This window comes from Protopterus annectens, chromosome 6.part1 (assembly GCF_019279795.1).
Source record: "Protopterus annectens isolate FY-2018-M chromosome 6.part1, PAN1.0, whole genome shotgun sequence".
Classification (NCBI taxonomy): domain Eukaryota; kingdom Metazoa; phylum Chordata; order Ceratodontiformes; family Protopteridae; genus Protopterus; species Protopterus annectens.
This window is the reverse complement of record NC_056738.1, coordinates 477,796,903-477,809,914: the sequence shown is the minus strand read 5'-3', so window position 1 is coordinate 477,809,914 and position 13,012 is coordinate 477,796,903. Positions and strand designations below refer to the sequence as shown.

Here is a 13,012-nt window from a genome sequence, read left to right as displayed (position 1 = left end):
AAGTAGCTTTCAATTTGTATTTCATTTCTTCTGTCATGTGATACTGTGATAATTTCATTGCAGATCATATCGTACTATTGTACTGACTCCTGCTATTTTTATCTTGCTACTGCCAAAACCACCCTTTAGCTAATGTAAATAATGTATTTCATAATGTTAAAACTATGTTGCTTTGCTCTAAGGAAAGGCTCATTGCAAACTTATTAAAAACTCACTAGTAAATATTTGTACTTTTGGTGTTTGTAGGTTCAAACCAGAGATTTCAAGAAATTCATGTAGTTAATTTCCTTCCTTGTACAAATAGCTTAAATCCTAAATACTGAAAGTTAAACATGTAACGTCATTTTATATGCATGTTTCCTTTTGCTCATAAAGCTCTGTTTCAAAACCTGTTAAAGACTAGAAATGAGCATTTGTAGTCTGTCCATTTCAATATTTCCGTACTGTACTGACAATGAACCTGACTTTGCCAGAAATCTTATAGCAGACATTTTGTTACTCACCAGGCAGATAATAGGTGTTAAAAATGTGGAAGAAAATGGCAGATGCTTCCTTTTCATCAATTCCAAAGGAAGATGTGGAGAGGTGTGTTCATCAGAAGTGCTGAATTGTTTTCTCTGGTATAAAAAAAAAGAAGAAAGCGGGGAATGCCATAAGACACTGTCATGATTTCACAATTCATTGAGCGATCACAATACAGCACTTGCCTGGTAGGGTGTTATAGGAAAACTCTAACCTAAAACTCAGAAAAATATGCTTCATTATTTTTTGACATGCTATGCGATACTTTGGCAATAGTCCATGAATGGGAGTGGGTAATGCTTGATTTATTCATGGCTGGCATGGTATAATCATGAGTGCGAATATTATTGCCATTATATAATGTCATTATTTAAGAAAAAAATTTTTACTATTATAAATAATGTTATGGTAAAAAGGAATTTATATTTCCTCTACAACTTTTCCCTTAAGGGGACATCTAAAACTTGCACTGCATAAGTATTTAGCACATATGTGCGGACTCTTCCAAAGTACATAGCATTTTTTTCTTTTGATTTGTTTTAATGCTTGTGTGTTTCTTTGCTTTAAATGGTGTCACTGTCTGAATGTATTTAACACCATCAGACACCAGCAGCACTTAAGCAAAAGCACTTTTAACACATAGGTTCATGGGTGTATACTAGGTTAATGGCAACCAGGGCCTTTATAAGCCTAGCTATGCAACCCAACCCAATCCAATTGAGTCCCCATGTAACATCTATTGGAGGGGGTATGTTAGGAGGTTGCTAAAGGTTTAGTTGGGGTGAGATATGTTAGTTTGGGAATATTTATTGCCTATCTCTGTCTATCAGTGACATGAAGGCCAGACTACGAGTGAATTTTCATTTTCCCATCCAATAGTCAAGGTTAAGTTTGAATAAGCTTAGGGATAGACTCAGCATCACATGGATGGGGAATTTTTTCGAGAGTGGGGATCCTTTGAGAGACATAGATGTCTCACCAGCATGCTTTATTTATTTAGCAAGAAGCAACATTTAAATCCACAGATAAAGTGTTTCTGGTGCTACTTATTTTGCAGATGTGCAAAATGTCCATTAGGGCTGGATATGAGGATGCCTTATATGCCAGGCATAGATCACCTCTCGGAAATCTGTAGGAGACTGACTATAGAGACAGGGCTTTAAGGCAATCTGTACAGGATTATGTGTTAATAACCTGGATTCTCTCAGTAAGAAATCTGTGGGCATTCCGAATGTTGCATATGCCTGGTCAGGTACATGCTGAAGGGGGTATTGTACTCAATGATTGGTCAGATAAGGGCAGAGTAAAGTGTTACTATAACTTCCTTGGAACTGGATGCTGTCACTTTATTTATATATTTACTTCTAAGTATACTTTTGTTCTGATTTTTCTCACTCTCACCAAATGTTCCGATTTAGCGGTAGCAAAAATCAGTTGAGAGTGCTGGTAGCCATGTCAAAATTAAGTATTTTTGTGGCTACCAGCTATTAAACTAATAGAAGGTATAACTGCTGTTTTTCGATGTTTACATATTCTTGTCATTAAGTGCTGGTGGTGTCTGAATGTATGTTGCTTCCATAGAGTAACAGCACTTAAATATAATAATTTCTAACATAGAAAAAGAGCTGTTACTGCTGTCAGTTTGGTAGTCTTAGTGATACAACTTTTAGACTAGGCTACCAAACTCATCCATATGAGTAATGCTGGTCTTACAAGGAGCATGCTGATTGGCTTGTCCAATCACTGTGCATGTTTTAGAATTTTAATTGGATATAATTGTGCAGTAATACATCAGAATTACTGTAATTGTTTTTGTGTTAATTTAATTTATTTTACCCCAAAATGTCCATCATGGAGCCAAGAATACTGATGTGATTTTGACTTTCCTAGATTTTGTGTAACCTCCGCAGTGCAGTGTGTGTCCTCTTTACCTCATCTTAGACATAACAAAGTGCTTTTCTTGTTTTGCACACAGTGACAATGCTGATGTAGTGACTTAACTTCACAGGCTCTAGAAGTCATGCCAGTTCTTTTTTTCTTTTTCATTGAATGACCCTCATTTCTGATAACTATATGCTACTTTATAAATTTACGCCTGCATCAAAGCAAAAGAGCTGAACTAGAGTTAACCAGGATAAAGCATTTATGCACATGGACTTTTTTCAGACTCATCCCAGAAACACTGTCAGGTTTAGTGACTTGTTCAGAGCCACACGACAGGTGAATGAAGTCTGACAGAATCAAGCCCTGCATCTCTGGAAAAAGCTAAATGCCTTAATCCCCTGCTCTAGCTACCAACTAAATGTGATCAGTCTAACCATTTTCTTTCCATTTTTAAAAATGAGTACCATGTATTTAATTGTGAAAGGGATGAAAACGGATTCATGCATGTAGTTGTTTCTGAGCTTCAATGCAATGGTTAAAAAGCTCCAGAGACAAAACAGTTAATGAGAGTTCCTTACCGTAACTGCAGCAGCACAGACTTAATTTGCATAGATCCAATCTAACTGGTTGTTCCCATGTGCACTGCTCCACCCTTGTTACCTGTGCTTGCTTACACTGAGGTAATACATAGCAAATAAAGTAGTGTTTTGCTGGAATTGCTTTGAAAGGTTGTATAATTCAAGAAAGGCAATAATGTCTACAAAACGGCCAGGGCAATCTGTGGTTGATTATCCCAATGAAAAAGTCCAGAGGATTGACAGAGATGGAAGATGGAGACCTATAGCAAAACCAGTAAGTGCATATATTTATTTTTTAATATTTCTAGACAGAAAAGCAGGAAGCAGTGAGTCACTTAGTCATGAAGTAACTAGCAGGATGCGCAGCTGTTGACCTGCAGAGAAACCTTCTCAGCATTTCTTTCCTTATTACATTTATTATTTATTGTATGTATGAAGGATCCGTTTGCCTATTTTCCCATATCTAACGTTTACCTCCCAGAGCTTTCATTTCTTAGTATTTTCTTCTGACTTAGTCAATATGTATCAGCCCTAATAGCCTTTTAAACATGTCTGTTTAACCAAGGGTGTAGCTAGGCACACTCTTTATACGAGTATATTTTTTTTCTGAGCATCACATCAATATGGCTTTTTAAGTCATGTTATATCTACAACTGTCTAAATGAATGCCTCCAACAACAGGTGCAACATCTAAAAGCAATATCATGAATAGTTTTAGGGGGAATATTTGAAATGTTACTCACAATTAAGTGCTTGGGTGGCAGCATTTTGAGAAATGTGTCCATTTTTAAGTGATGAGTGTCCAAAGGGGGTAGCACTAAGAGTTTGTGAGTACAAAATGGAATTTGCTCGCTACCCCCTGTATTTAATCACCACTATTTCCTCTGTGGGAGTTTTGTGTGTACAACTTTTACATGTGAAAGAGCGAGCATCTGCATTTGCTGTAAACATTTTCTTATATATGCATGAATTTCTTAATTCCATTGGTATTCAGTATTTATTTGTCACATTGGCTTGTTATAGAATTTGTACAGTTTTACTCTATATATTGATGCATGCTGGTTTTCTTGGCTGCAGCTTAAAAGGGTCCTTAGACCAGTTCACTCAGATGGATAACAAGGACATAAATAAATAGAAAATAGCTAGCTTCTCGCGATATGTTCTTGATTGAGGAGAATAAACAGTGGGATGTAGGGAACATTGCTTTATTTCAGTTTTAAAAGGGTGTTTCTCACCAATGAATATTATGCTACTGTTTTAGTAAATCGACTGCATCTTCACCCCCTCCTCAGATTCCAGTACTCTCCGCATTTAGTGAGACTCTGCAGTGAAGGTGGTAAGCCAGATGAGAGTGTACAAGGAGGGACAGCCTTAGCTACGGAGATTGGGGAAAGGTACCAAGACATTGTGATGGTAGATAGTGGGGAGGAAACAAAAAATGTACTATAAAATACAAAATACCCTGCAGTCCAGGATTTATAGGTAGCATAGAAGATTAATTAGAAATATGGTTGCTAATGCTAACTGAAGGTTTAAGAAATCCCTTTCACTACCCTGTTCTATTCACCTATAAAAAATATTTGTGTGTGTGTGGCCTGCTACCATGTGATAAAAATATTTCATGTAAAACTTGATTTCTTTCAAAAATAAAATCTGTGTTTTGCTTCTTGGTGGGGTAGATACCTAACATGCAGTGCTGAATTAAGGACAGTGAGGATTCTAGATGACATGAAGGCATGGCACTCAGAGGCTAGGAAGGGATAAGAGACTAAAGCAGCTAAAGCCAGAATGGAAAGATACTAAAGGAAGCAGTGAATAGCAGGGGATAAAATATATACACAGCAAAGACAAAATGAGTGGTAAGATAAATCTTATAAAGTTGATGAGGGAAGACAGTAAAAAAGGAGCAAATAAGGAAAAAATAGAAGTGTTAAACAGCTTCTGGACTTCTGTCTTCATGAAAAAGCTATGAAGATGATTAGCAATCAAGGTGACAAGTGGGGTGGCAGAGTATGCATTGCTGCTAGATGGAGCAGGAACGACATAGACTGAGAGAAGACATGGTTCTGGAGCTGAATGGTTGTCTCCTAAAAATGGTAAAGCACCTAGAAATCACTTCTGATAGAGGTGTTTGGTAGATCTGTGGCCAATACTAAAATACCAGGTGAATGGAGGAAAGCTTTAGGTAGTTAGAATAAGCAATCCTGAAAAACTATGGACTTATCATCCTGACTTCAGTGATAGTGAAAGGAATTGAACAAGTCCTCGGGCTTAGATCAGCAACTTTTCTAGACCTAGACTTTCACAAACTCCAAAACATTTATCAGCATGGCTCAGAACCAGAAGGTCTAGCCAGTCTGACTCAATCTGTTTCTACAACTGGCTTGTAGAAGAACTGGCCATTGACATCCTGATGGATGTGTTGTATGTGGATTTCAGTAAGGCATGCATTTTGACTCACTAAAAAAAATAATCGTAATACTGAATAAGCTCCTAGAACTAGGGGTAACTATGAGATGGTTGTGCCTGCTAGGTAAGCCACATATAGTAGTGGTGGAGGATCTGTATGGGGATGATTGGTTGTGCCCTGCAGAGGTCAGTAATGGTCCAGATCAATGTATTTGACATAATAGTGAAGACTGAGAACAAAATCAACCTAGATTCAGATGACTCCAAGACAGAGATCTTACTCAGTGGGTGAGGAGCACATCTAAGAAAGAATCCTGTGGATATCAAAAGCTGGGAAAATTATTGACAGCAAAGAGTCAATAGTAGTATATACAAGATGCTTAGCTCTGGGATAGAAAATGCTAGAGTGGAATATTGAGGAATGAATGGAAGTGAGTCACAGTGACCAGGAGAATGACAGAAGTGTAGTGGTAATAGCACAATTAGGCAGAAGGAACAGAGCCAAAAGCTGCAGTGAATTCAATAGGATGTCCTGAGTGTGGCCAAGAAAGGTAGACTTCAGAGTCAAAGGAATCCTTCTCCAACTCTCCTGGGAACACGTCAGGCCTCAAGTGGAAAAGTGGCCATAGTTGTGGAGACCACAATGAGAAAGGAAAGCAGCAATTCTGGAAATAAGACAGAGAGAGGTATATTGGATATTTTAGGGAACTGGAAGTACTAGCCTATATGAGACAATAAAAAAAAAAGAGGTGCGCTTTACTTTGGTGACAAGGAAAGATGGCTGCATATGTTTCCTGACCACAAATTCTTGAGTGAGTACAATGAAGGGGGGTAGTTTGAAGGAAAGGTAGAGAATGATAAAGATAGCATCAGTTGTAAATAGAACAAATGTTATCTTGGATCTGAAAAAGGCCTACTTGTAAAAGGTAGTGGTTGGCGCACGGGATGGGCAGCCTTCATGAGTTGTGATGTGTGACTCAACTAATGCTTTCAAGAGGGCACAAGACAAATGAAGAACTATGAAGAGGGAGAGGCCAAGTTAGGTTAGCTACCAACTGATAGTTGTGCACCACAGACTAGCTAGACAACCTGCCTTCTTCTGCTGACAATAACATGCATTTACATAGAGTGTATACTGCATGTGACCATGTCTCATGACATTTCTGGTGTTCAGAGCACTAATGTGAAAAGACAAAACAACATTAATAAAACATGAAAAAAATGATGATTTTAGTTAGAAGAGGAATCATCAGACTGCTCTGTCTAATCACCAAAGCTGTATGTCCATTTCGTATGTATAAAAATAAATGTGTTATTTAAAATTAAACTTAAACTAAATGCATAGTATAGGGAAATGGTATAATTCATTGTTTTATTAAGCTCTACTGTAAATATAATGCTGTTTACCTTTTTTGAGCCCATGTGTTTACTGAGTCACCAATATAGCATCTGATGCATGTTTATGAAGCTGCTTGTACACAGCAGTAACCAGCACAAACAACCCATGCAGTCTATCTTCTCAAACTAAAAAGCGCCCTTGTTCTCTAATGTTTACTATTCATTTAAGAATGCCGAGTGCAGACAACTAGTTGGCAAGTTTAAAGTACTGAATGGAAAGATACAGTCAGGGCGTTATTATTATTATTTTGGAATTATGTGAGCTGCTATAGGATACCTCTGGATATGATGATTAAGCACACACCTAAAAAGATGAACAGAACCTAAAAGCTAACACAGGATGTTTTTGCTTTTATTGCTAATGGTGTTAAAGCAAGCCAAACAGGAAATGTCATTTTCCAGGTTGCTTAAAACCATTTGTGTTCCTGGCAATGGTAATTGCACAGAATGTGGGACAGGAGTGACTGCACAATGTTTACATGCTTTGTATAGTCAGATGACGTCCTTTAAAACTGTTCTGTAGGTGCAAAGTAAATACCCCAAACTGTGCCTGAGGGAGTTGAACAGGTAGAAATCAGCTGGACTGTTTTCATTTCAGTTTTATAACACTGCATTTGAAATTACAGCCACACTTGGGTGTAAGTTTTGGCATATATGTAAAAATATTTAATGCTGTGGTTCAGAATTATAAATTGTTCCCCTTAATATGCAGTAGTGACATTCTTCCACACCTGACAAGAAACTGTTAAAAACATGCCCCACCCTGACTGCTGCACACAAGATAGGAAGAGACTTCAGAGCAGTCTTTTTCAGTTGTCATTGATTAAAATTTACTGAAAAGCAATTTGAATTTATAGTACCATGCAGTATACTTCCTAAATAATTCTTGAATAATATGCATAATGCTCTTTGATAGAAGAGTCAGTTTCTTTGGCTGCACACAGCATTAATTTACATTGCAAATATTGCTCACTGAGAGTAAAGCAAAGCCTTTCTGTTTGTTTTATCTAACTGTATGGGCTTTATAACAGTTTGGAAGACTTCATGTGAAAAAAAAAAAAAAAAAAAACTTTGCATATGTTTCTTTTACTGTCCGTAGCAACACATAACTGCCGTTCTGCAAATTCACATAAAATCCTTTGAACTGCCTCTTCTTTTGTTTCCCCATAAGTTGACATTGGGATGGATGTTTTTTTTTTGTTTTGATAGCTTACACAGAAATATTGATCACAGTGAGCTTAGTTTTCTTATATAATTATTTTAAAGTGTAATGTATTTGTCTCTCACCTGATTGTTCCCCTTCAGTTCTCTAACATTCCTTTAGTACCATTTCATCTCATACTGGAAAGCTGCAATTTAAGAACTTCTGTTGAAGCATATCTGGGTGTCCCCTTTAAATTATTATTTTTATTTTCACACTTTGTCCTGTGCCAGCTGCCATATCAGCCAACAACAATATCACTAGAGCTGTGACTGCATGACTGTATTGAATATGAGAAGAGTGGAGAACAACGGTTGTAAGAGCTGTGACTAAGTGACTGTACTCTATGTGAGCAGAGTGAAACAAGACAATCATTAGAGCTGTGACTGGGTGACTGTACTGTATGTGAGAGGAGTGGAACACATGACTAAGTGACTGTACTCTATGTGAGTGGAGTGAAACAAGACCATCCATTAGAGCTGTGACTGGGTGACTGTACTGTATGTGAGAGGAGTGGAACACAAGAGAGAGCTCAGGAAGAGTAAGGTTTGATTAATAATTAGAAACAGAAGTCCTTGGTCATCAGATTGTCCTGTCTCAAACTTCTCCATGCTGGTCCCTGTGTTCAATATGCATGGAGAGGAGAGAGGAGAGAGGAGCCCTTTTTTGTTATTTGCTAACCACTGAGCTACCCCCTGACAGTCTAACAGTGAATCGGGTAAAGCTACAAGGTGGCTAAAATGTTGCAGTTGTAGGCACCAACAAAGCCTGCAATTGGTGGATGTCCCCTCATCCTGGTGGGGAACCAAACCCCAAAAAGTTATCTTATTCTGATATTTTATTACATGTTTATCAAGCAAGTCAGAAGGGTGACCTAGGCAGCTGCTTAATCAACAGTTCTGGCAGCACCCCCACAAAACAAAGCTTTCTCACTATCACTCACTCAGATGCTCTGCTTTGATGTTCAAAAAGCTCCAAGAAGACTCTCTCTGTCTCATTGTTTCAAATGTATATCCAATATGAAAGAAGTTTCATTTGAGCTTTAACATTATTTTGGTACAAATGTTGTTATATTTGTGCATGTGTATCCTATTATCTTTTACCTCCTAATACTTCAAAGGACCTTCAAACCTCCTGAAATTCAGAACACACAAACTTGCACACATTCTGATTGGTCATTAGAGATCCTAATTGTTATTGTTCAGGAAAAACTCTAACTATACTCCTTCCATTTTACAGTTTTTAACTAGGTAAACTTTTTTTTTTCTGTTAGCATTGTCTAATTAAGTGACTTTTTCACAGTCACACACTAGGCAAATGTAGATAGAAAGAAGCATATCCTGAACCCTAGACCACAGGAAGCAGCTGACTAAGAGACTGGATACTTAATCATAGGAAGTTACTAGGCTATTTGCCCTGAGGCCCTTATAAGCCTAGCCAAGAGTTTAGCCCATGAGTAGATAAATCAGCACCCAATGCCCCTGTCCTTCTGCATCAGCTACCAGAGCTCCATTTACATCTTCATTTTATCAACAAATTAGTGACAGATAAAATAATTTCAGACATTAGATGCAATATCTGTTGTTCTGTTAACTTTTCAAGAGACAAAGATACTCTGCCTCTTAATTTTCTTTGATTTTGTCTCATATTTATGCCCTGCCCCTCATTAACATCTTGAGGATTACAATCAGTCAATAATGGCCAGTCATTAGAGTTTAATAGATGTTCTTCCATTTCAGTTTTGCAGTATTCTTAACATTAGGGGGGTAGGGGATCCCCTGCTATGGCGGACCAATGTCTGGCCAGTATACCAAAGCCTTTAGGTTGTTAAAGATAAGCTGTATATCACAGTATGCTCTCTGCTCAAAGGGTAAGGCATAAAGGCAATGTCCAGATGTACCATCCTCAGAACTTCTCTGCTGCCTGTCTGAACACCATCTTTGATTGTTGGTCTGATCGTCCGACTTGTTGCTGGTTACCTATCCATTTAGATAAGTGCCCCATTGGGATTTTTGACTTATCCTTTTTTGCTTTTAGCTTTTGTGTTGTTGTGGGTTTTCATGCCATCCAGAAAGGGTAAATGACAGTGTGGGAGACAGATTCTCCATAAGGACTGTCACAAGCAGCCCTTGTTTTGTTTAGGAGATTCTCACGACCATACGTCCTGTACTATTTGTCAGGCTTTAGTCCCAAAGACCTTACATAGTCGTCTTTCATCCCTCACCATTTATCTTGAAAACCCGTATCTAAAGCTTTTAGCAAAAGGCGCAATAGAAGGCACTTCCTGGCCTGATGGTTAACCATTTTTGAAGAAGAAGCAAAAAAAGTCAGGACAGATTCTTTGGCTGTGCCTCCTCCACCAGATGTCTCTCTTGAAGCTGTTGAAAGCCCAAATGATCATCCAGTTTCTGAGTTGGATTCCTCTGCTGCTACCAGTGCGGAGGCCATCATGGATACTGCTTCTTCCACATCCTCAGAGGCCTTGCAAATGTCTGCTTCAGATGGTCAGGGGGAACCGTGGCTGATTATCACCAAAGGGCCTGGGGTTCCTCAGATACTGGTTAGGGAGGAAGTCCAGACTATGATTATTGAGCGTAGGTGGGAGTCAGAGCCTTCTGTGTTTCATAAGGTGGACGTCCCTTTAAAAAACAAGCAAAAAACTAAACATATTTCTTCTGCTTCCAAGGACCCTCAAAGCAAATGGCAGAATTTTACACAGAGTTTGTTCAATGCTGTTATGGCCTTGAAGCCTCCTCAGGGTGTCTCTGTCCCGGCTCCTCATTGGTCATCTTCTGCCATCAAAAGGTCTAGGGATCAGGATTTGTCTTCTGAAGAAGAGGATTCTGATGAGGAATAGCTGGCCTATTCTACCCAGATTCCTTCCACTTTGTATTATGGTTCTGAGGAAGAGGAGTCTGCTAGTCCTGAATCTCCCTTTGAGGAGATTTCCTTTGGGGATACCATTGCCAAGATGATGACATTCTTTAAATGGGATTGTTCCCAACTTTCTGAAGTACATAAGAGATATTATGAGCTCTGTCAAATGGAATCTTCTAGACAATGCTGTTCCTCCTGTTTTGGCTGCTTTACTGGATGCCTTTTCTTCTGCCTCTCAGGCCCCAGACTCTCAGCTTCCTGCTCCTGCAAAACAGATCTCATAAAGTGCCTGATGACTGCAAATTCCTTTGTGTCCTTCTGCTAATGCTTTGGTGGTTTCTGTGGCATCTGGCAAGCCTTCTAAATTACTGCCTTCTACTACACTTTTTCCTTCTGATAAAGGCAGCAGGACTCTGGAAAGGCTGGATAAAAGGGTTTATACTTTAGCCACCCTAGCCGTTTGGGTTGTTAATTATCAGACTCATATGACAAGATATGTTTTGGCTCTCCTTTTTCAGGCTTGCCAGGTTATTTTTGACTTTCCTGATTCTGAGGGAAAGACTTCTGTCTTGTCTGTGTTCGGGGCTTCTTTGCACATATCTCACCATTCCATGAAATGTAGTTATGATGCAGCAGATGCTTCTTCTAGGGCTGCTGCTTCCGGCCCTGTGTTGAAGAGATATTCCTGTCTATGGATTCAAACTTTGTCAGATGATATTAAGGCCAAGTTGACGGACACTCCTCTGGACAACAAATGTTTGTTTAGTGCTGCTGCTGCAGCTGATTTGTTCAAGTCGCTGCAGGAGAAAGGAAAGGAGTTACAGGACCTGAAACATATTTTTGTTTCTCATGTGCCAAAGTTCCAAAGAAACTATCCCAATAAAGTAGCTTTTGTTAGAAGGCCATCTTGTCCTCCTCCTAAAAGCAAGAAGGGTAGTAGGAGGGTTCCCCAGGCTGTCTGCACAGACCCCTCTAGCTTAGAAGCTTCCTATCCTGATAAACCGGGTGCTGTCTGACTGCCCGATTCTTCTCAGGCACATTCCTCTTTCTCTTCATCTTTCTGTGTCTCTTCCTGTCTGGTTAAGCATATTCCAGGATTCTTGGGTTTCATAATCCAGGATTCTTGGGTTTTTCCATCAATCGCCAAGGGTATTTCATGGTTTGAAAATCTGCCCCCCCCCCCCCTTCATGGGCATTCCTCAGCCACCTCAAGACCAGCTAAGCTTTTTTCCAGAGGTGCTTCAGGGTCTTTTGATTCAGGGAACTATTCAAGAGGTTCCAGCTGCTCAAAGGGGGAAAGGGTTTTATTTTTTGTTTCCCAGGAAAGAGGGCACTTGGAGGCCCATTCTAGATCTTTCTCACTTGAATACCTTTCTGAAGGTTCCTTCTTTTTGAATGCTATCCCCTTCAGACTTTGTTTCCTCTTCTGCTTCCACAGGCTTTTATAGTTTCCCTGAATTTCAAAGAGGCTTACCCTCATATCCCTATTCATCCCCCTTTCAAGAAATGTTTACATTTCTCTGTTGCTTCCTGGCATTTTAAGTTCTATGCTTTGCCCTTTGGCCTGTCTACTGCCCCAAGGGTATTCACAAAATGTCTAGCTCCTGTGATTGCTTTTTGCAAGCTCAAAGGAATTCAAGTTTTTCCTTATTTAGATGACCTGCTTATTCAAGCCTCCTCTCCAGGGATTCTTTTCAGCACCTTCAGTGGTCATTGCTGTGTTGCAAAGCCTGGGCTCCACTGTAAATTTTTAAAAGTCCTTCCTCTTTTTGTCCCCATTATGGGATCATATTTTTCTGGGATGCAGGATCCAGACTTATCTTATGCTAGCATCCCTGCCTCCTCCCAAGGCTTTGACTCCGATTTCTTTTTTCCAGTCTCTTCTTCCTCTGGCTTTGATTTCAGACAGGGAATTTATGAGTGCTCTGGGATTCATGGCATCATCTATGGTTCCCTTTGCCAGACTGCACATGAGAAAGCTTCAATGGTATCTAAAGTCAATGGCTTCAGCATTCTCATCCCTTAGTGTTTCTAATTCCTCTTCTTCTATGTCTCACTTTAGAATTTCAGTGGTGGATTCAACAAATGACTTTGAATCCAGGGCTTTCCTTTCAACCTCCACTTCCCTCTCAAGAGTTGTTCA

General features: G+C 39.2%; 1 protein-coding gene across 2 annotated transcripts in view; it reads left to right on the top strand.

Moving 5' to 3' along the window:
• Positions 1-3,059: 3,059 nt before the first annotated feature.
• The window catches only part of LOC122805640 (heterogeneous nuclear ribonucleoprotein L-like), a 427,980-nt gene continuing 418,027 nt past the window's right edge, over positions 3,060-13,012 (top strand). The window contains exon 1 of one of the 2 annotated variants that reach the window (XM_044075926.1): positions 3,060-3,258. In XM_044075926.1, the coding sequence (XP_043931861.1) occupies positions 3,160-3,258 (99 nt within the window). In that variant the 5' untranslated portion in view covers positions 3,060-3,159. The remainder of the gene's footprint in view (positions 3,259-13,012) is intronic. The other variant, XM_044075927.1, reaches the window with a different exon arrangement.